This window comes from Leucoraja erinacea, chromosome 8 (assembly GCF_028641065.1).
Source record: "Leucoraja erinacea ecotype New England chromosome 8, Leri_hhj_1, whole genome shotgun sequence".
Taxonomy (NCBI): Eukaryota; Metazoa; Chordata; class Chondrichthyes; order Rajiformes; family Rajidae; genus Leucoraja; species Leucoraja erinaceus.
In genome coordinates, this window is record NC_073384.1 from 63439999 (window position 1) to 63465176 (window position 25178).

General features: G+C 36.8%; 1 protein-coding gene across 1 annotated transcript in view; it reads left to right on the forward strand.

Annotated features, from left to right (window-relative positions):
- Nucleotides 1-24042, forward strand: part of LOC129699771 (spectrin beta chain, non-erythrocytic 1-like) — a 181261-nt gene extending 157219 nt beyond the window's left edge. Inside the window, 10 exon segments of the mRNA XM_055639839.1 lie at nucleotides 1000-1244; nucleotides 3296-3434; nucleotides 3931-4015; nucleotides 4260-4456; nucleotides 5908-6017; nucleotides 6832-6889; nucleotides 18156-18394; nucleotides 19386-19559; nucleotides 22411-22453; nucleotides 22705-24042. Coding sequence (XP_055495814.1) covers nucleotides 1000-1244; nucleotides 3296-3434; nucleotides 3931-4015; nucleotides 4260-4456; nucleotides 5908-6017; nucleotides 6832-6889; nucleotides 18156-18394; nucleotides 19386-19559; nucleotides 22411-22453; nucleotides 22705-22920 — 1506 coding nt within the window. The 3' untranslated portion in view covers nucleotides 22921-24042.
- The last annotated feature ends 1136 nt before the right edge of the window (nucleotides 24043-25178 follow it).

Sequence of the window (25178 nt, forward strand, 5' to 3'; positions counted from 1 at the left end):
CAGTTGGCACAAAAATATGAATAGCTGGTGATTATTTAGAAGACTTGCTGCCAGTTTTCTGGTAATGTTATATAATAACTGAGGGTGAGAATGATTTCTTATATTTCTCTTCCTCCTATCAACTTGCCTTCCCAGGCAAAATAATGAATCTACGATTCAGAACGTTGATTGGCACGTTGAAACCGAAAGCAAGAAATTGTGCAAGATTGGCAGGCATGAATCCTTTGATTTTTTTTTTCCCTCTCCTTTTCGTTTTCCTCAGACTTGAAAGAATCCAGCAGATCACTTGACATCTTGTCATGATTGTGGAGGTTTGTCTGAACAATTGCAAGCAAAAGCCTATAAACTATATTACAGTATTCTACAGATAATAACATTATACTATCTCCAAGTTCAAGTATCATTCTGCAGTCACAAGTACAATGAACATCAGACGATTGCACAGAAAAAGAAAATGGCAATCATTATTAGTCTGGAAAATTAATATTATATTTTCCAAAGTGTTCTCCATTGTAATTCTAAATTTTTGTAAAGCTTTTATTGGAAATGAAAGATGTGACTCAAAGTTGACTGTATTTACATTTGTACAGCTGCTGTTATCTAATTTGTACAGATTTCCATTTTAAAATTTGTACTGAAAATAAGAAAGTATGATAGACATGTATATAAATGGCTAAGTAATATATGTTGAATGTAGTTTATAGATAAAACTTTCATATTACTATCTCATGTTGAAAAACAACAGAATTCTGAACATAGAACTGAGAGGAAGAAATCAATTGACGTTAGCTGTGGATATACTGCTGCTGACTCTTTCTGTTCATTTTTTTAAACTTGCAAACTGCAGCACAAACAAGATGTTGAAATCTGGAAAAATGGACAGCTCATGGCAGTAGCATTACTTGAAGATTATAGTATTAAATTGTGATAACTAAGAAAGGCCACTGAAGATGAGAAAGGGTTAATGATTGTGATATGTGCTAATATATTGTGTTACAGGTGAGGCAGCTGCAGGAAGATGCTTCCCGCCTCCAATCTGCTTATGCTGGTGACAAGGCTGACGACATTCAGAAACGTGAAACAGAAGTTTTAGAAGCATGGAAAACCCTGCTTGATGCATGTGAAGGTCGGAGGGCAAAGCTTTTTGACACTGGTGACAAGTTCCGCTTCTTCAGCATGGTGCGTGATCTAATGCTTTGGATGGAAGATGTCATTCGGCAAATTGAAACCCAGGAAAAACCAAGGTAAAATTAGAGCATCGAGCCCAGGATTAGAAAGACACCGAATAGGTGGAAACACTGAACTTGCATGTGGTTCTTCTATGACACGTTTCAATAGTGAAAATTAGATGTAACGCAAATGATGAATTAGGGAACGCTAGTTGTAATTAGATGGGATGAATTGGATATAACGTGAGACACAAGTGATTGCAGATACTAGAATCTTGAGCAAAAACAAACTGGTAGAGGATCACAGCAGATCAGGCATCAATTGTGGAGGACAGATGATGGTTTGGGTTAGGACCCTTCTGTGATTGTAAACTAGAGAACCACTTGCTATGGAAAATGATGAGCAGAAGAAAACTGTCTAAGAGAAAAACAACAGTCAAGGTACGAAACAAACATTGTCATGTAACCTCCCTGGAGTATTGAGACACCACTGTCTTTTAAAAACACAGCTTTATCCGTAGGCAACTTTGGAAATTGACAGGCAGTTGCTTCTATTGGCACTTAGAGTTATAGACGTATAGCACAGAAAGAGGGCCATTGACCCAACACATCCATGCTGATCGAGATGTCTCCTCTGAGCTGGTCCCATTTGCCTGGCCCATATCCCTTTAAACCTTTCCAATCCATGTTTCTTTTAATCTTTTATCTTTTAACATTTAATATCTTTTAAATGTTATTATCGTGCCTGCTTCAATTACTACCTCTAGCGGCTTGTTCCATATTCCCACCACCCTCTGTGTGAGCAAGTTGCCCCCATTAAATCTTTCCTCTCTCACTTTAAACCTGTGCCCTCTAGTCCTCGTTTCCTACCCTGGAAAAGGCCTATGTACATTCACCTTATCCATGCCGCTCACATCGTTATATGCCACTAAGATCAACCATCAGCCTTCTGTGCTCCAAGGAATAAATTCCTAGCCAGCCCAACATCCTCCTATAACTCGGATTCATGAGTCCTGGCAACATCTTCTCTGCATTCTTTCTAGCTTAATGGCATCGTTCCTATAGGAGGATGACCAAAACTGAATGGAATACTCCAAGTGTGACCTCACCAATACAAGATCATAAGACATAGGAGCAGAATTAGGCCATTCAGTCCATCAAGTCTACTCTGCTATTCAATCATGGCTGATCTGTTCTTCCCTCTCACCCCATTCTCTTGCCTTCTCCCAGTAATCTTTGATGCCTTTACTAATCAAGAACCTACCATACTACACATTAAACATACCCATTGTCTTGGTCTCCACAGCTGTCTGTGGCAATGAATCCCACAGATTCACCACCCTCAGGCTAAATAAATTCCTCCTCATTTCTGTTCTAAAGGTACATCCTTGTATTCTGAGGCTGTGTCCTCTGGTTCTAGATTCTCTCATTACTGGAAATATCCTTTCTATGTCCACCCTCTCCAGGCCTTTCATTATTCGGTAGCTTTCATCCTTTTAAACTCCAGTGAATACCAGCACAGAGCCTTCAAACGCACCTTATACGTTAACCCAATCATCCCTGGGATCATTCTCATGAACCTCCTCTGGCCCTCTCCAACTGCAGTACATCCCTCCTCCAATAGGGGGCCCAAAACTGTTCACATGACCAAATATGCCACATGGACCATTTTCTTAAAGGACGTGCAGTGATGCTCTATTAAATAATGTAATAAACAGCCTTCAGTATGTTTAGCTTGCTGTAATAAAAATAAACATATTGCATTTGAAAACACCTTTATTTTAGAAAATTCTGTGGCGAAAAATAAAAAGTTTGAAGCTCTCTAGTTGCTAACCTCCTTTCGCCTATTAACACAATTATTTTTATAATTGCATTTTCTGTAACGTTTGGTTTCTTAGCAATACAAATATTGTTGTAGTAGAACTACCTGTAATTTGTTGTGCACGGGTGGTATGTCTATTATTTCTTATGGTATTTGTGCATTATGTCTTATGGTATCATAAGATGCATTATCTCATGGTATTTGTGGTGATTTTTGATGTCACTGTCCTTATCAAGATTTAACCCTTTGAAAGTGCAACGTAACAGCGAGTAGTTAACAGCTTATATCTTTTAATTACCTTCAGAGATGTTTCATCAGTGGAATTGCTAATGAACAACCACCAAGGCATCAAGGCTGAAATTGATGCTCGTAATGACAGTTTTACAACATGCATTGAACTTGGCAAGTCACTCCTAGCAAGAAAGCATTACGCATCAGAAGAGGTACACTCCTTTACCAACACATTCTCAGCCTGGATGTTATGAGTACTGGTTACATTGTTAGATGGTGCACATTGTCAATTTTGCATTTGAATTGTTCAATCATTGTAAATAGAAATTATAAAAGCAGATAACTCTTTTTCTCAATTATTGTACTATGAACTATTTTTATTCCTAACACTATTTTAGTACATGTGAAATTCTGAAAGGGAAATACAATACTTCATAGTTTGGAGTGTTTGCCTATGCATTCTTGAGATACTCCAAGATGCAGTGTAAAAGAGGAAAATTATAGTTAGAGTTTAAGGATTTATTTTTCCAGAGATATTTTGAAGTACATATTTAATGAGAGTTAAACTTGTCAGTTTGATATGTTTCCAGAATGTTTCTTAAATTTCCAAATAAATGCATCATGATAAATGTTGATATAAATGAGGGAGAGAAGGCCTCGTTAGATGCAACTGTATTAGGTGATTGTTCTAATTCTGTTCACATACAGATTAAAGAGAAGTTGTTACAGCTAACGGATAAGAGGAAAGAAATGATAGACAAATGGGAGGACAGATGGGAGTGGCTCAGATTAGGTAAATTAATTAATTATTGTTCTAATTGTATGGCAGCTGCTTTAACAAATTGCATATCTTGCTTCACATGCAATGTCTGTCTATGTTCATGTTACCGACTTCTAACAATGTCTTCACTCAGAATTTATGCCACACTTTGCAACCTATTGATTGGTATTTTAATTTCATTTGTACAAGGAGAAATCCATAAATACTTGATCTTGAATTTGTGAAGTCTCCTTTTAACCGTTGTTCTTTTATTTAGTTTTGGAAGTACATCAGTTTGCCAGAGATGCAGGTGTGGCAGAAGCCTGGCTTCTTGGCCAAGAGCCGTACTTGTCTAGTCGGGAATTGGGTCAGAGTGTGGATGAGGTGGAGAAACTGATTAAGAGGCACGAGGCATTTGAGAAATCAGCAGCCACGTGGGATGAAAGATTTTCAGCATTGGAGAGACTGACAACGGTGAGTATATTATCAAGGCAAAATATTTTAAATGTGTTACAAAGGAAGAAGTAACATTTTATTGGTGCCTCAATTTTATTAGCAATTTAAGCTACCTGTGAACTAGGATTTATTGGATCCTGCTTTCCAGCAGAATGTTTCCGTTTTAGCTATTTTTACTACATTCTATGTTGGCCATTTTCCCCCATCATGCTTCCCCAGTATGTGAGCTCTAGGGTTAACCATATTATAACCTACTCGATTTCCTTATAACTTTCAAAATTCCCGACAACATGCTTATTTCTGGGTTGGAAGATTATGTGAATGAGTCCTACTTTTGCGAATGAGATGGCCCTATACTCCGGAGATACTTTTCAGATGGGTATTTAAAATTCTGTATTACATTGCTATTGGAATAGTAATCTTGTTTTGGATAAGGCTTATTCAACTCAAGCGGTCTTTTAGGTAATGTGGCATTGACTGAATCTCAATTTGACCTCGTACATTCTGATATTTGTCCTCATTGAATCACAAAAGAAGCAAATTATATGAAGCATTTTACGAGATTTCAACAATTTGATAGAATTCTAGAAGATAAATACCTCTGGCATGTGCAAAATCAGATAAGTTAGCCATGAAATTGATTTTGTTTTAATGATCTCAAAGCCACTGTCGTTATATTGAATATTGCCTTGTCATTCTTAAATCTCATCTTTAAGTTACGTAAAGTGATACACAAACGAGATAACGCTTTCATTACAGGAAGACAGGAAAAGAGAAACCAAATAATTGCTATTAGATTGAAACGACTGAAAGCAGAGATATTGGATTGCTAAAATCAAGGAAGGAAATAGCCAGCTGGAAGGGTTAAAGTGGTCTGGAGAGCGGGAGGCTTCCAGAGAATTGAACCATTGGAATGAGTTGGCTGTGAGAGTTAGAAGGAGCCACAGTTGATGGAGATATAGGTAGACACAAAATGCTGTAGGAACTCAGCGGGACAGGCAGCATGGAGAGTAGGAATGGCTGATGTTTGGGGTCGAGACTCTTCTTCAGACAAAAACTTATTAAAAGGCTTTGACTCACAAGAAAGTAGTTAATCGTGGTGCAACAGTCCGAAGAAGGATCTCGACCCGAAACGTCATCCATTCCTTCTTCTCCAGATATGCTGCCTGTCCCGCTGAGTTAATCCAACATTTCGTGTCTACCTTCGATTTAAAACAGAATCTGCAGTTCTTTTCTATACATGATGGAGGTATGCAGTTGTTTTGGAGAGAGACAGAGGACGCTTCCTGGCATGTTTTATTTTGCCAATCATGAAATAGTCGTGATAAATCTGTTTTATCTGAATTTTCTAATTAATTTGGCCTATATAGTTCATTGTTCAAAATACATTAAAAGAATGACAGAAGAATGACACAAACAAAACTTTTTTTAAGATGAAGTTTGACAAATGGAACTTTTTATATGTACAGCTGGAATTGCTTGAAGTACGCAGAAAGCAAGAAGAAGAAGAGAGGAAGAGACAACCATCACCACAGCCAACCCTGCCGTCATCTGATGAATCCAAATCACCACAACAGTGGTAAGGGTCTATGAAAAGCTTGGGTGACAAAAACTTATTAAAAGGCTTTGACTCTCAAGAAAATAGTTAATCGTGGTGCAACACAATAATTGGTTCCTAGTCCACTATTGGTGGAGAATGTGAAGAAATATAATTGAACAGTTTATCAATACTGATAATGTTGTTCCTTTTGCTAATTTTTGTTTTGTAAGAAAATTATGTTCTGCTTTGTACTGAAGCCTGCCTTATCAATGGAGCTGTAAAAATAACTTCATACACTGAATGCCCAATCTTAGCTGTTTTAGTTTTAATTTCAACTGAAAAAAAAAATGGTGGTCAGTTGGTTCTGTTGTGTACCAGGTAATTTTCAGGTTTGGATACACATCAGTTCCACCCTCTAGTAATCATAATCTCAGAACTATGATCTCCTTGCTAAGACCTCAATTCCCTGTACAAGGATGTACAGGGTTAGCAGGTAGGCGAGGACATCAGAAAATTAATTCCTCAGCAAGGGTGAGATCAAGCTATTGTCCAGCCTCACCATAATGCACTGGCCTTCATTTTATCTGACCATGAAATATCCTAGGATGGCTATTTCATGCATTGTAGACATTCATATAATCGCAAACTGTTGTTTAAAACATAACAAACTGAACAAGATACAAAAGCTGTTATTTTGAGCAACGTATCAACATTTAATATTGGACAAGTGTTTTTCCAAAAGAAGATGTGTGTGTCTTACTATGAAGACAAGAGGATGAGAAAAGATAAATCTATTTGGCAGTACCTGTTCTATAATATTTAATTTGTGACATGAGATCTCTTTTTCTGCCAGGGATGGGGCTCGAGAAGGAGAACACAAGGGCTTACCGTCAGACCAGGAATCGCCACGGGTTAGTTACCGCTCTCAAAATTACCAAACCTACAAAAACTTTCAGAACAGACGAGCTGGTAATGAATGCGCCCGATCTGGATTGTGACATCCAACCCCCAGTCAGGATGAAAAGAAATGTACCTGCTTTACTAACCTATGAACTCATTCCCATTTAACTGCTATGGTTCTTCTCACCTGCTTTATTAATCTTAAATCACTACTTTAACACAAAAATCTAGTTGAAGAGTATTCACCTACTTCAAGCATTCTTAATAACTTTGGTTCATTGAATGTTAAAAAAAAAAGCTGCTTTGGTAGCCTGCATGAGAAAAGCAACAGAAACCTGGTCTTTTATTGTGAAAATGAAGGGTTTCAAGTCAAGTTGTCCAGTTGCAAATTGGTAAAAAAAAAATAATCGCTGGTGCAAGCAGATTTTGTTCAACCATTGTAATGATATATATAAATAATTAATGTCACTTTTGTTTAAAAACTGGCAGCAGTCCAAACTTGAATAATAGAGGTGTGGGAAAGGAAGAAAAAAAAACTTAGATATTGTTTGGTTACAATAGATGATTTGGGAGGAATTAGCCACGACTTTTCTTTTGGAAGATTTAATAGTTGGGTTGGAGTCTCTCATAATGTTCATGGTTTATGAGAGGAATGGGCTTTTGTTGTTTGCTGTTTTATGTTCTATAATTGAGTCTTGGTTAACAAGGTTAAAAGAAAACTTCTTGGGTGTGTATTACATATTCATTATACTGATAGATGCAAACTTCTCATAAGTAATGCAGAGACATCAGGCATTCTGGTAGATTCCAACAAATATGTCTCTAAATACATTATACATGCTTTACCTGCTCTATACCATGTCTGCCTACCAGTCAAAGACATGCTAACTGTGATCTAATGTCTATCACTAGTATTCTTATCATTTTCTTAAGTATTCTCATCCGAAACACTCCAAAACAGATCTGTCTTGGCTGCTTTCTTTCAACTATCTTTTTCAAATTTGGGCAACCATAACCAAGTCTATTTCAGTGTCCTGTACATCAAGTGTTCTATTAGTGTGAGATCTGTGGATAAACATGGGGTTGTTCAGTGTTTGATCAAAAAGTTCGTCAAAGTGCAATTCAGTGTAAAATTGATATACTTGTGGTGATTTTTGTCATTTCCCTAAGTAATATCACCTTTCCTTCAGTTGTTACGTTTGATTCCAACTAAAATCTGAGTCGAGAATATGCCAAACATCATTAAACTTAACTAGGTTTTCAGACTCGTTTAATATAAACTAATCCAATAATGGTTTGCCAGAAACAAAAGTGGACTGATAAGTCATGGGTGACAACAGTATATGAGAACTTGCCTTTGGTTTTCAGAGTCATTGTTAATTCCCACTCATTTGATTTCTAGCCTGTCTGACTTAGAAATCCCCCCCTCCCTCCCCGCCATCCCTTGTTATAATGATCAGTGTGAACTTGCTGAAATCATTTGATTGACCATTACCAGAATTGGAATTGAGGATGTAGATATTTGCTGCTGACAAATAGTGCAGCCAGCTGCTCATTCTTCCAACATGATCTGTCAGAAAATCATGTTCATGTTTACGATTTCACTCTGATAGCAGAGGTTCATTGTCTCAGATAAAGGGGATTAATGGCTCGAAGTCTCCAAGTCATGCACCTTTAATTCACTGAAACCTAAAATTGATGTAATTCTGAATAATTGCACTGGTCACTCATTGCCCAGCCATAGTTGTGGCTTCCTAGACTTGTATTCTTTAGTTGCCATAACATTTTCCCTCAATAATACAGAATTAAATAATGAATTTTCAAACGTAACCGTGAGCCCTCAAAGTTCTGAGAAAGGGGTTCTGACCTGAAACGTTGACTGGTTTCTCTTCCCCATATATGCTGCATGAATTAATGAGCTCTCAGAGCATTTCTATGTTTGCTTCTCTCAAAGGGGAAGATTTATAACTTGTGCCATGGCATTCTGTTTGGAAGACCTGAGGCTGCACTGGGACCAAAAATCTGCTCAGAGTGTTCAAATGAAAGCAGCCACCTGAACAAATAGCGGTGGAATCTCCAGGCCACAAAGATTATGACCAGGGTGTCTTCACTCTAGGCATTTTTTTTCATTTTCATTCATTTTCATCATCAAGCTAATTAATTTTCTCTGCCCTATTATACATTACATGCCCAATTTCAGTTCCATAATTTGAGCTATCACATGTCAATGTGAGTAGACTACAATCATTTAACATCTTTACTCAAGAAATAGACAGTTAGGGCAATACAGCTAAATCAAGCAGAAAAGTTGCATTTTGTAGTACTATTCCAAAGCAGAAACATAAATAATAATTCCAGAACTATTTCCTTTAAAGACACCCTTGATGTTAACCCTTAGTGACTGTAAACCTTGCTCATTTACCATAAGACCCAAATCGACCATTTGCTTCTAAATCAAAACATAAGTGCTCCTTTTAAATGAAATGATCTGCATGTGGAGTCTCTGCAGAACCTTTTCAGAATCATGATGTTTCCTTGCTCTGAGGCAGTCACAGTTAAAACAGTATCTTGACTGCAAATATATTTGGTGGTCTTGTGTTAGTATCTGATCTGTTGTGGCCTAAAATATATTGGGACTTGATTCCATAAGGTAACTTTGTCTACCTATGCAAACTTTAATAGTACCTATATTTAGTATGAATATATGTTACTAGCATTGCCCACGTACATTTAGATGAAGGCATTGCAAAGAATAGAGTTTTAATGAAAGAGTCTTGATCCGAAAAGCTAACCATTTCTCAGTGTTACCAGCACTTAATGTTTTTATTTCCAATTCCTAGCATCTGCAGTTTTTGATATTCCTGCACAAAATCAATAATTTGTTTTCCAAAAACATTTAGCACCAGTGAACTCAACAAACATGTTGCTTTCATTGCAAACAATTGGAAGGATGTTGCTTTAATTGTGTACGTCTTTACAATTGCTGTGCACTTCAGTCATACACTCTGTTTTGTGGATTAATTCAGTGGGAGTGATCTTTACTAACAAGCATCTTATTTGGAGTTTAGTCAGCTCTTCATCCATCTGGGTTTTATGGAGTATAGCACTGGGGGTAATCTGAGGTACACTGGTTTACACGTCAGTTTTGATTGTAATTTCAGCCCCTTGTCAGCGAATGTCAGCAAATAATCCCTTGTATTTCTGAAATGGAATATTGGAAAATATCTTCCCGGCAAAAACAAAAAATGCTGGAAACATAGCACTCAGGCACCATCTGTGGAAAGAAAAACAGAGTCAACTCTTCAGGTTGAAGAAATGGGAATGTGAGAAAATTCTCCATTGAATGTTTAGAATTTTAGCCAATTCTTATCCAATAGTTTGAGTCTTTGGTGATAACTAAGGAGAGTTTTTTCTCCACTGCTTCCCTGCCTGGACTGTCTAAGGATGTCGTTCAATAAATGTGTAAGTGCTGAATATGTAATGGAGCAACGGTACCGATCCAAACAGGTGGTTGTGACTGGAGATTAGGATTCAATGTTCTTCTCTATTGTGAGACATGTTCTATTAACCTTCAGTTTCATCCCAACATCTATTAGTCAGGGTTGCCTTTGGTCCTAACCTGCATGCTAAACAATCTTAAATCCTGGTCATCATTTTTATCTTCCAGATTGTGTATGTCTAGTTTTCACTCTGCTGCTCACAGTTGTCAAAACTTGCATTGTCTGGCCTGTCAGTGAAAAGAACATTATGTCATCCCCCCTGGCAATAAAAAGTTGCTTGCTTCTGTAGGAAAAAACAGCATTTGGATGGTATGCCCATCTGTGTTAGTCTTTGAATACACCCAAGGCACTATGCTGTTATGCTTGAATTGGCAATTTGCCTGCACACTTTCCTGCCTTGTAAGCTGTTATACAGTGATCAGGTGGTATTAGACAAAGCTCTTGTCATTACTGGTTAGTTCTATTGATATTGAAAGTGAGAATACTTATTCCAAATAATTTGGCCTGGATTATTTCTTCTTGTAAATCACAGCCAAACAATCCCTTAGTGTTCTGAAAAACAATTCAACACATCTTCAGTGCTTGGACAGAGTCACAAACCTCTCCCTAATATTGCATAGGATTGATTATGCATTGTTGTAGTTGAATCTTAGCTGTACATCATACATACTGTCTTCACACAATCTTTGTGTTACCTAGTCAGTGCCTTTAATTAAATGATTGTCAAGATCACTCTTCAACTGTTATATCTATACCTGGATCCTGAGTAAGGTACCATGTTGGGTAGTGTCAAGATTGAAAATAGAACCAGTCCTGTAGTCAGTAGTATCAAGTCTCTACTTTTTGTGCCCTTTTCCACTGACTCACGTAGCCCTTCTCACCATGTTGGAACATTTTCTGAAGTGCAATGCATCATTAATGCCCAATGAACATTCTCGATAGATATGCAAGACATGATTTAAAAAAAACTAGCACTGATATCATGGAATTTCATTAGTTTTCTTAAAGAAAGGTAAATTTGTGCACAAAAACATGCACTGATAAAAGATTGTTTATCAGTTTGTGTTATTGCAGTTACAACAGTATCTCCTAACTAATGTTGGTAAAAGTCAATTCTGTTTTTATGGGTATCATGAGCACATTTGCACAACAGATTGGGCAGTTAACATTGTAAGATTTAACAAGGCCAGCCATTGTTAGTAATTTTCTAGGTGTTCTTCGGATAGCTTGAGTTGGACAAATGGGGTTTGAGGAATAAATGCATTGGGATTAAAGGAATATGGAAACAGCAACACAAAGTAAAACATTTTAGAAGCCTTGTTAAATTTTGAGATTTTCTAGTATTTGCTTATGGTGTTTCTGAAGGGTCAGGGTGGGAGGTAGTGAGTGCAACAATATGATGAGCAAATGATGATTGATCGCTCAACCCAAATGGAGGAAAAAATAGAATCTGCAGGTGATATCCCACCACCTCCAGTCCTAATGGGTGCAAAGTGGATGTCCTACTGCTTGAAATGTGCAGTTTCATCCATTGATCTCAGCCTTCAGTGCTGTATCTATAAATTTAGCCTCAGCTGCTTGTGTTTGAGAATTGCATTGGTTCATCACCCTTTGCTTAAAATAATATTCTTGACTGTGACTTCTGCACTTGCCCACCACCAGCAGCAACACCATTCCTGTACCTCATCTACCCAATCCCATCAAGATTTAGTGAGATTTCTTTATATTCTTTGAAACTATTTTAGGAAGAGAATCCTAGAAGTTATGGTCTAACACAGCTGCAAGTGGTTAAAATGTGTAGGAAAGAACTGCAGATGCTGGTTTAAATCGAAGGTAGAAATGCTGGAGTAACTCAGCGGGCCAGGCAGCATCTTTGGATTCCTTCTCTCTAGAGATGCTGCCTGTCCCACTGTGTTACTCCAGCATTTTGTGGTTGCAAGTGGTTAGTTTAGACAGGCAGCACAGAAATGCCTTTGGCCCTCCGAGTCAGCACCGACCAGTGATCCATGCACACTAACACCATCCTACACACACTAGGAACAATTTACATTTATACCAAACCAACTAACCTACAAACCTGTCTGTCTTTGAATTGTGGGAGGAAACCGAGCATCTCGGAGAAAACCCACGCAGGTCACGGGGAAAATGTACAAACTCTGTACAGACAAGTACCCGTAGTCAGGATCGAACCTGGGTCTCTGGCGCTGTAAAGCAGTAGCTCAACCACTGCTCCACCATACCGCCCAAAGTAGCAATTATTATCAGCGTTATACAAGACCTGAATTGAAAGAAGAAAGATATCTGAAAGACTTATTGGACAGGAAGGGTTTGCAGAGATCGCTATATTGGCTGGGGATTGGGTGAAGTTCAGAGGTTGACCATGCCAGGAGGGATAGGGACTCCCCAACAAAGGGAGTCAGACTTGAAGAAATAGACGAGGTATTATATTGAGAGCCAGCCTTGCTCAATGAGCACAAATAATGAAGAATAAGCACTGGAGCGAGGATACTAAATTTTGAATGAGCATATGTTTATGTAGGAAAGAAAATTGGCAACTAGTCTGGAGAGTTACTGGATTAATCTACATATAATGTGCTTTACTGAAAATTTCATATCAGCTGAGGGAGGGACTGTGTCAGGCAGGCACGGAAATCGCTATCAAAACATGGGGGGGCACAATTTCTGGGAGGCTATGTATAAACACTGCTGTAATTTCTACATGGTGAAACCAAAATGTATAAAAATTGCCTTTATTTAAATCTGACAATGTGCTCTTTAACCATTTGTGATTTTTTTTTCTATTACAAATCTCAAATTGTGGAGTACAGAAGCAAATAAATAAATGATGGGTCTCTTTGTCCCAAACATTTGGAGGGCACTGTACATACTTGAAAGGCCATGAAATTAAAGATGATGTGATCTGCATGGAGAATGGGTTGAGGCATGGGTTATTTCAACCATAATCATATTGAACGATGGAGAAGGTTTGAGGGCCCAAGTGAACTACTACTGTTCCTTTTTCTATCGTGTTATTTTGAGGGCCCGGAAACCAGCTTGGTTTCAGGCACCTAATTTAGCAATACATTGTGAGTAACGTGAGCAATGATTTTGGGGAAATTGCAAATTGTTAGGTGACTGAATAAAGTATTTTTGTAAATGGGTTGATTGTGATTTTTAACTTGGCACCTTGAGTTTTGAAGCAAAAGTGCATTTTTACTTCAAAAATAATCAAATTTGCCAAAACATTAATTAAAACATATTGGAAAGGGAAAGTAAGATGAGGGAAACTGGAATTTCCTTGGATTCTTATTTAGTTTTTTTTGTAATGGCACTGAATGAAAACAATGTTTCAAATAATTCATTATAATTGCAAGGCACTGTACTCTGATATACCATCAGCTCATGTGCTGGGAATAATTAATTAACAAATTATTTGCATGTTTAGAAGCTGTTAATTGAAACTGTGATCTTCGGGGTATTATCTTACTTACACATGGCATTCCTTGGGCAGCACATTGACATTGCTAAACAGTGCCACAGCTTTTAATGTATTTTTTTCCCTAAATACTTCATTACAGAGTTATCGATTGAGGTGTAATTTTTTTTTAACCTGATTGAATAGCAAAAAACTAAAACTTAAATTCTGCATGAATCCATTCAATTACTTTGAAGGTGTATTGGCTTTTTATGTTATTAAAGACTAAAAAATGCAGGAAATGCTCAGTCGGTCAGGTGGCATAGGGAAAGAGAATTACCAATTAAGGTCACAAGTGTCTGATGAAGGCTCTTCAGTATGAAACTTTAGCTCTGTTTCCCTTTCCACAGAAATCTGACCTGTTGAATATTTCCAACCATTTCTGTTTTAATTTATAATTTCATAATAACATACGCAGACTTTTGATTTTCCTAATTTATCATGTACTGTGCAGTGATGGTAAATGACAGATTTCTTAGTACTTGTAAACTGAACAAATGCAATAGTATTCATTACTTTTGTGCACTTATTGTGTGACCTTGTAGTGGTGATTTTTGTAGTATTAATATTTTGTGGTTTTTTTTCCCACTATGGCAAAAAATGGAGCAAACCAATTATCACTATTTTGGTTCATAAAGCACTGTATGATAATAAATGTCCCAGTGTGTTCACAAATTTATTAAATGAGTTGTTTGAATCCTACAAATAACTTTATCCATAATTATATCTGGACTCTAAATAGCAGCAAGGCAAATAAATGCTGAATTAAATTAATTGAGGTGCCAGCTAATAAGCTGTAAGGAAAGTGCTTATAACATTTTTTTGTATACATATCAATTAGGTTTCAAACATTAAAAAGTATTATTATTATTGACTTCATAAGATCTCAAATTATTTTAGGCAGCTTTTGTGCAAAGAAAAAGTGTGATTTAGTAATATATTCCTTTCATTTCAATTTGAATTCAACTTAGGCCCAATTAATACTGTCTTCAGATTGCTTTCTGTACTTTTTTGAAAATATATTTTATCACTTAATAATCTTAATTACTCAATGCAAGTAAATGTTGTTGATGCATGTTCCTCACTTGATTGTCTTACTGCATTTTTATTTTTATTTGCCAAAGTTATAAATTGAACAAATCTATTGTGCAAATATAGCAAATGCAATAGTATTCATCAGTATGCACAGTACTAATCATAGTACTCTGGGCAAATGCAATAGTATTCATAGGTTGTGTGCACCTCTTATACAGTCATCAAGACGAACAAATTCCAATCACTTTTGTTTCGTAGAAGCTTTTTTACATGCATTTAGCATGTTTTTAAACCAATCTACTAAAGTTTGCCCTACGCAGAATGTTTTCTTTGCTAACTTTCTATTTAAGTATTTGCAAATATACATGGTCCGAATTGGTCTAAAACCCAAAGCTACTTTGATAGTTTGAGAAGTAGTAGTGAAGTTTGGAGTTTTGTAGGTTTTTGTATGTTTTCACTGAATTATATAACTGGTTTGATTTATTATCCCTGCCTAGGGCTTTTAACTAATTTCCTTGCGACATCTGCCACCAACTACCATTTTTTAGAAACAGCATTAGAATGTTGCTTGCACTGACCTAAAAGGTTCTAGATGACCAGAATTTTACAAATCTGTCAACTTTGACCAGGCTAAAACGAAACATGTTGAAAAGGCACTTTATAATTTTTTTATAGAAACGTTTCAGTCGAGACAAATTATGATTTAGTGATGGTGCTGGCTAAATAAACTGCCAAATTACCGCACAGATCTGCAGTGAAGAAGACCCATTTGAAACCGTTCAGTGTAAATATTACATTTCTCCAATGCCAAATTTTCAGGATGGAATTACAGTTTAAATTTTTTTTGTTATTGACTATTGAATTAATGTCAAGGTAAAATAAAGTAGAAGCTGAGTTTCACAAATGTCATTAATGTATAAAAGTACATCAGTATTTTTATCATGCAAATTAAAGGTGGGATGTTTGAATAATGTGATTTATTTAATCTATAAAATGAACAAACTATAAATAATGTTCACTAAGTGAAATGTTAGAGAATAAAACATAAAATGTGGCAATTCTAAAGTTGACAGGTCCTTTTCAATAGTTCAAAGAGTTATCAATACATTTGTGACGATTCAACTATAGTGTGGAAACACTATACAGCAGAGTAGGAAAAAAAATGATAAGGCTTTGTAATATTTGATTTGACAATTAATACCTAGCACATATTTCTAGTGTAAAAAAAAGTATTTCCCTATGTAATTTTGTACAATGAGTATGCACATCTATTAAAAGATGCACATGTGATTATATTTTAATTAAAAAGTAAAACATATTAAATGCTTATCTGAAGCAAATTTTTAGCAGTAGCAAATTGATACCTGGGTGTTGGCCATTGTCCTTTGCTGTATTCATCTTGCAAGAACAATTTAGAAAAAATGAGAGCAAGGTATTAATAACACAAGAATGCTCTGAATTTCTGTGGCTAAATCTGTTGGAATTACAATCCAAAATAATTTGGATGACTGGATTCTGAAGATTCCCACCCTATCCAGATAGAAACTGCAGAACTACTGGAACCTTGCTGCTCTCTAGGTTGTAAGGATCATATGGCAGCAAGCAACATGAACAACAAAGCAAGACTTGGGTGTCTCTGACTTTAGGGGTAAATAACTGTGTGAACTGAGTGGCTTTCTTTTAATACCTTTAGTTCTATAATACTTACATTTTTACAGATACTCAGCTTAAAATCTTATTTGCATTGAAAATTGTGCTCCTTTATCTTCAAATTAACTATACGGTGATGGATTAGAACTGCATGATGTGATCTATAAAGGTTTAAATCTTTGCATGCTGAAATTGTTTGATCAGAAAGAATAAATGAGCATAAGCAAAGTCTTGTGATTGGAAGAGCATGACCTGCTTTGAAGGGGATATCAGTAGAAAGGAATGTTATCAACTTTCGATAATACCTCATCGTTAACCTTCATTATCACGTCACGATTGGTTCATTACCAACAATTATTCCATTTCCCACAATCACCATCATAAATACTATCATGGAACTGTTTTTAGAAGGGCTGAGTGCACAAAGTTACTAGTGATTATTTCAATACATGGTGCCATTGAAAGGGAATTACAGTTTTTATACTCTGTTTTCCTTTCCAATTTAAATACAAATCTATTTTTAAGATTTGGATTGCTTTAGCTACATTAAATTGATTGTCAGTAAAGAGTAATCTTTGCATATTTTGTAAATGAAATCTTAAACTCCATCAGAGGGTTAACAAAAAAAAGCTAACTACCTACAGTTATTCCAACAGAACAAAATTGCTAAGAAATGGGGGGGTGGGGGTCTGTATTTTCAAGCTTTTACTAATTCCCCCAATTTAAAATAAAATCAACAACCAATGTAGACTTTGTTTATACTCATTCTGTATTCATAACAGTTCACCTTCTCCAGGTCACTGTTTAAGATGATGTGTGCTTAATCTTACTGGATGTCAATCAAAATTGTTATTATTACTTTAACATGATTCCATTTGGAGGCTGTTATCACTTGTCAACCATATCTACTTCTCAGGTTCACATGAGCTACCTGATAAAGGACCAGTATGTGAAATTCCAATTTGGTAATTTTTACAAGAAGCCCTATTAATCCAGTCTTTCCTGGAAACCTGGCAAAACCAGCAACATATCCCATTCTCTTCCCACCTTCTTCCCACCATAATCACCCCTTCAACCTGATGATTATTTTAAGATTTGTTATAAAATAATTGATGTCAAGTTTCTTGACTACAAGTAGCCATTTAAAATCCTATTCAAATTGCTTCATGTCAACTCGGCTATCAAGGATTGGTGCAGGCCATTTGATTAAGGTAGCCACCAAAGATACTAGAGGAGCGCCACCACACTTGCATTGTCTCCTTTGCAGCTACCGTCCACACAAGTACAATTTTGCCACAGTACCAGGGATCAAAAGTAAAATTCCTATAACAATTCTCCCAGTTGTAATGTCATGTATCGGCTAACTCAGTAAACTACATGGAATTCAATTCGAATGTTATTTGTAATACCCAATCTACACCGTAAACCTGGCTACAGAACCTTAAAGCTCCATTACATTTGTGACGCTGATGACTGAAAATACTAACACCTCCAATTCTTATGGAAGTGATGACATTTTAAATGCATGAAGACAATATAGTTTGTTTATATTATGCTCGGTTTCATTCCATTTTTGGACTACAAAAAATTGATTCATTTACTGTCCATTGAATCCAGATATCGGATACAATTGAGGGAAGTGAGATGGTAAATGGCACCACTGAACAGAGAACCAGTTCCAAAGAACCCAGTCCTACAGGATCACCAACTTCAGATCGTAAAACCAAGTCTTCACCTTTGCAGTCTCAATCTGCTACTTTACCTGTCAAGTCACAAGAAAGTCCCTCAGCACAGATGGAAGGCTTCCTGCATCGCAAACATGAATGGGAAGCACACAATAAGAAAGCGTCAAGCAGGTATTGTCAATGTCTGCAGTATGAATTTCTGTGAACAGCTTGAATTTGCAGTATTTAGCTCTATTTTTGCTATTTAGATTGAACGCTCACTTTTCCTGTCCTGAAGCTTAAGCGGCTCGAAGGCTTGGCGATCTCCAGCTGAGTCTTTTCCACTGGTGTGACCCATGGTTTAGGTGTGCAAAATCAATTTGGGGTCAGGACCATTCAGCCCACCAAGTTCCTGCCTTACGTCATTAGATTTTCCAGTGGTTCTTTTGTTTATAACTTTTTACCTTAGTCTTTATAGGAACAGAGCAGCTTGATGCTTCTCCAGAACTGGTACTCAAACATACTGCAGTGTCACATAATACAGTATACTATTAGTTTAATAGTGTTGTAGTATTATGCAATTAAGTGCTTGTATTTATAAAGATGTAGGAAGAGAGAATTGGAATGCATGACAATCAATGTGCTTCTTGAGTGTTAAAGGATGCTTCTCCACATGTCAGTATTTAAAATATCAGTAGGTTTTGTTTGTGAGGAGCATCTGATCAACATCAACAGGTAGAGCTCACAACAATATTTCCATTGTGGCTCATCAGGTAAATGCTTAGCCAGATCAATCTTAGTAAACCAGTCCAAGAAAGTTTTGAAATGTTTAATCTATTCTGAGCTAGTTGACATCAAGAGGGTGCATTCGAAGGAGTGAACAATCAGCTTGGTTCTATTCTTGATTACTGTCCAAGGACCAATACTAGCTGATGTATATGTGGATGTTGCAACAAGACATGCCATATTTTATTCTTGTGGATGTACTGCTGATTCAAACCACCGCATGAAAAATCTTTGGCAACATATAGCAGAATGTATTTGCACCTGTAAAACAGCATCAGGAATGAGTCTTGAGCCTGATGAAAAAAGGGAAGTAAAACATTTTCAATTCAATATGATGATTTTGCACTATCTCGTTGTTTAAAATATTATTGATGACTAAGTTTACATTTGTTTTCAGATCTTGGCACCACGTATATTGCGTTATAAACAACCAGGAGATGGGTTTTTATAAAGATGCAAAGAATGCTAGTTCAGGGATCACATATCATGGTGAGGTTCCAATAAGCCTAAAGGAAGCACTGTGTGAGATAGCTGTTGACTACAAGAAGAAGAAGCATGTTTTTAAACTAAAGTAAGTTCTTTATTATTAATCCATTTAAAAAAAACGTTAGACATGTAAGAAATAATGTTTATTCCCTTCACATCTATTCCAAATCAGCCAACGTTATCATTGTGTATTTAATTATATTTTACAACAAGAGGATTAAAAGGAATTTGCAGCAAAATTCTTGGAAAATTTCAAGTTAACATTTTGAGAATAATAATAATAATAATTTTATTTATAGAGCACTTTAAAAACAAACATAGCTGCAACAAAGTGCTGTACATCACTAATCATTGACAAAAAAGTTAATACACACCAAAAATAACAATCAAAAGAAATAGTAGGAAAAGACATGTAAAATAAAGAAACATCAAAAACACCACAAACAGAAGCAAAGCCTCAGGCATGGTCAAAAGCCAGGGAGTACAAATGTTTTTTAACACTGGATTTGAAGATGGACAGTGAAGGGGCCTGTCTGATGTGCAGCGGCAGGGTGTTCCAGAGTGCCGGAGCAGCAACAGAGAAGGCTCTATCCCCTCTGAGCCTTGATTTATTTGTATTTATAAATGAAATAGTCAAGGAACATGACATTAAGTACTTGCATGTAGATTGGGAGTTTTTGATCATATTTAGTTATGGCTGGCCTCCAAGATGTGCTTTGACATTTGTAACATTCTTTGAATAAGACTTCCTTTTAAGTTTTCACCTACTCTCACATCCTATTTCCCTGCCCCCAAATTCATAGTTCACTCCTTGAAACAAAGCTCTCGTATTGTATCAATGTACTCTTCAATTACCAACCATCTAGCCTCTAGCCCAATTCTTCGTAAACATTCTGCAGCCACTGACTGTCTGAACTTCGAAGGATTATCGGGTCCAGCCCTTTATGCTTATTCTGATTATTTAGTGTTTTTAAAGATTATTGAAATTTACAAAGATGAATCTCTGTTTCTCTATTTCACTATTTAAGTTCTTCTTTTAACCTCACTTCTGGATGTCATCAAGGATGCCATGAACTTCATTGGCACAAGGAATTAGACTATTCATCCATGTTCCTTTGTTAGCTTTGTTCCCCTTGCCCACTTGGCCGTACTTCCCCAAGTGTTTTATGTTACCTTATTCAAGATATTATAGAAGCTGCTTATTTCCAAGTTCACCTTGTCCATGAGGCCCAACTCCAGTTCACTTTACCCAATTCCTAGCAACCCTCTGACCGTTCTGTTGTTGATCCTGGTCTGGAGTTAGTTAGTTTGCATTTGTTGTCCCATCTTCAACTCTGTGTCAAGACTTCTCCAAGTAAGCTTACCCTTTACCATATTACCCTGCAATTAAAACCCAATCCATCACCTCCCAAGTCCTTGACTGTGTTAACAGCTTTCCTGATTTCTCAATTCAATGTTTAAAACATTTCAGTTTTGTTCCTGGTAGCATCAGAGTATTGAAATGTATGTTTTCAAGTCAGAAATTGCATTTTTCATGACGTTCTTATTCTTATCAGCACATCTGCAGCCTTTAACACAATTCAGTGCACTTCCTCACTTCAATGCCAAATGCACTGTTGTTGCTTCATTAAATTCCTTTTTATCAAATTGTAGCCACAGATTCCCCGCGGGACATCTCTTCCCCTTCCCACATCTTAACTTAAGAATTTCCTATGATCTATCTTGCCCATCCCCCACTTTTTTAATCCCCATGCTTTCCCTCAGCAATATCACTTAAAGATACAACAGCCTTTGTGTGCACTGAAGTCACTCATCTCTGTCTAACCACTACCTTTCTGGTTTACTCTATTTTCACACTGTTCATCTGACACATAGTATGATTATTAAATTTATTTCCATATAAACAAGACTGCAGCCATTTACACTGAAAACCCAGACACCATTTATATGGGAAGGAATTATTCACAACTTGTTATTTGACCCTATTAAGTTTTCTAAAATAAATATAAACCATCTGTTGTTTCTGCTTCCATAGTATTGCCCAGGTACACCCCGGCCTAATTTGGTTGAAATACTCATTCATGTCCATACTGTCCTTGGCCAAAATCTTTCCAATTTTCCCACCTTGTACACATTTTTACTCATCTCACTGCTCCAAAGCACATTACATCCCTTAACCCTATAGTTGTGGCTTCGGCAGATTGTCCCTTTGACAAAGTTTTGATTTTTTTTTAAATATTCTTATTGTTAGTTCCTCTATGGCCTTGTTCCTTGTTCAACTTCTGCAACTTTTTCCACCTTCTGCATTTATTTACTACTCCAAATCTTGTCTCTTACACTTCACTGCTGGTCCATCATGTCCATTTACTTAGGCTTCAACATCAGGAATTTCTTGTGAAACTCTTCCATTCAGTTTTTTTCTTTTGCTCTGTTAAGTCTGAAATAATTGTTAAAACCTACGTCTTGATCATCTGGACTGTTACTTTTCTCTGGGTTCAGTGTCATTTTTATCTCATGGTACTCTTGTCAAGTACTTTGGGATGTTTCAGAAGTTAAAGTCGCCATTTACATGCATTTGTTTATAATAAGCACCAGCGTCCCTATTTTACGGATATTGTCAGTGAATATAACAGTGATTTGTTTTGTTGTTGTTGTAAAGATGCAAAAGATGCTACTGTAGTATAGATCTGCAAATGCCAGTTGGTTCTCTGGTATCTCAGTCAAGCAGCCATTCTTTGTGTTTGGGAATAGTAATGTCCATTAGGGAAGTTCTTTATCACGGGAGCATGGTTGCTCGGTTTTCACTTTTCATATGGCACATGCTTACGCACATGCACAAGCGCACACCACTGCAAGGGGGGGGGGGATCAAACCTGAAACTTTGTTAGATTTGATTTTGTAACAACTGCATATCAATTATTTCTCCACTAAACCAGGTTGAGCGATGGCAATGAATATCTCTTCCAAGCCAAAGATGATGTAAGTTTCTAAATCTATCATAAATAAAATTAGTAAATCTTCGTCAGTTTTATTATACACAGTAACCAATTTAACCTCCTCCATAAACCTTAATTCAAGCATCCAAGATTTTTATATGTATTAATCTGTATTTTAAGAACTAGATTTTGAAAGTTTTATTAAGTTATTCTTTTGTAACGCTTCTTACAGTGTAATGCTCTGCATCTGTAAACACATAATGAAAGCATCATTTAATTGCAATTTGATTTTAGGAGGACATGAACGGCTGGATTCAAGCTATCACTTCTGCTGTGTCTACTGACAAAAGTGAGACACCTCCAAGTGCCCAGAGTACTCCGGCAGCTAGTCGTGCCCAGACCCTGCCAGCAAGTGTGGTGTCAACTGGTGAATCTAGCCCTGGCAGACGTGAGAAAGACAAAGATAAAGATAAAGAGAAGAGATTCAGTCTGTTTGGCAAGAAGAAGTAGAGGAAACTCTTAGCCTGCATTTCATATACTTCCAATAAAACTCCAGCATGAGCATTTAGAACCAATACATTATACCCTGTGCCTAATGTCCTCAAGCCAGTTATTTCTAATTAACCAAGAGTATCAGAGTGTTGCTAATCTTTAGAATGTGAGGTACATTGGGCAGCTTTCATTTAAAAACGAAAGGACCAGTTGTTGATGATTTGTATGTAGTTTAGGGTCCAAGCATCTAAATCTCTCCTCAATTTTGTGAGGCTGTCTTGGAAGTAAATCAATCTACGTCCATGAGCTACTGGAATGCAAGGCGGCAATGCTTTTCAAAACTTTTATTGTGCACATGGAATGTGTATTTAAAAAAAAAACAAAATACTTGTCCAATTCCATTTACTAAAGTTGCTATGCCGAGTCTTGACTAGTAAAAACTTCCATCCCCATTTATTTAAAAAAAAATATTGTATCATCTTTGCTATAACAAAAGCAAATGCATTAATTTGCATTTTAATTCAAAAAAACCAAGTTAGCCTGGCAGCAGATATTAACAAAAACTGCTGGCTCTTGCACAGCAAGCGTAATTAAAGAATGTTGGTATATAAGAATGAATTCGTATACTGATTCACTTTTAAATAATCTGTAATTTTAACAATTTCTTTTTGTTGCTCAGTTGCATTATACTGTATGTTTCAAATAATTCTGTTACAAATATAAAACTTTAGATGTATATTAAACCCGTTCCAGGCATTGATGTTAAGTGTTGAAGTGGGGATTCATTCTTTGGAAAAGTAATGTTACTGAAATGGTTATTTGCTTGTTGGCTAAAGCACTGCGTGTTATAATTTTGCTACATTACATTACTATTTGATACATAGTGTGTATTTCTGTCCCTGTAACTATTATACTGAAAATTTCATCTTACTGCACAATCAGGATACATAATAGGAATGATTCCTTGCAAAGGGTGGGCCTGTAGACATATAGTACAACAGGTTTTCAGCTACATGGGACTGTACCTGTAGACTTACCTTATCCGTTTTAAAAATGTGCGATGTCATTAAATGCTTTTAAAACTTATTGTGCCATGGGTATTCTTGTATAAGTTTCAATAAACCTTTTGTTTGAGCTAAATGCAGTTTGTGTATACTATACGAATGTTTGCTTCAACGTTTGTTGGTAACTATGTTCTAACTGTTGCATATAATCCATGAGTTTACTTTGAAAGGTTTCCCAGTATTTGAAATGGATTAGATACTGAATAGAGATGTTTACACCATGTGTTACAGTTTGTGTGCATCCAGTGTTTCAAGTTTATATCTAAACAATCTATCTCAATTGTGCATTCCCGTTGAATTCCAAATTGTATGTTGACATGAAATATCTGTATTCAGATTAATATGATCCACACGACAAGAGCATGGATGCCAAGCACAGCCTCTGTACTAGCTTTTGGCCTGGTCCTTTGAGGTAGAAGATAGGATACTTTACCCTGCACCTTGTTCCAGGTCACACGTATAGTAGAATAGGGCATTATTCTCTGCTCTTTCATTGAGGAGAATGAGAATCACGAGGATGTGAAAGGGGTGGTGGTGGTGGTGGTGGGAAGGCCAATAGAAGGATCCAGAGATCCAGGGATAGTGTGGGGAAAGTGTCAGATGCTTGAATAAACTAAGTGTGAGGTGTTGCACATTGGGATGTCAAATGCAAAGGAAGGTATACCATTGATGGCAAGACCCTTAATGGCATTGATGTACAGACCTTGGAGTCCACGACCATAGCTCCCTCAAAGTGGCAATACAAGTACATATAGAGGTAAAGAGGGCATGTGTATGCTCACTTTCATCGCTCACTTTTCATTGTGTCAGGAAGTCATCATGCAGCTCATAAGATTTCAGCGATGTCACGTTTGGAGTATTGCTTGCACTTCTGATCACCCCATTGCAGGAAGGAAATTGAGGCTTTGGTGACGGTGCAGAAGAGGTTTACTAAAATGCTGCCAAGATTAGAGGGCATTAACCATAAGGAGAGGGTGGACAAACTTGCACTGTTTTCACGAGAAAGCTGGAAATTGAGAGGAGACCTGATAGACATATATAAAATTATGGGTGGCATGGATGGAGTAGACAGTCACAACCTTTTTCTATGGGTGGAAATGTCAAAGACCAGAGGACATGTAAGGAGATGAACAATATACTTTTTTTACAGAGGTGATGGGTGCCTGGAATGCGCTGGTGGTGGAGTGGTATTTAAGAGGCTTTGTGGATGGG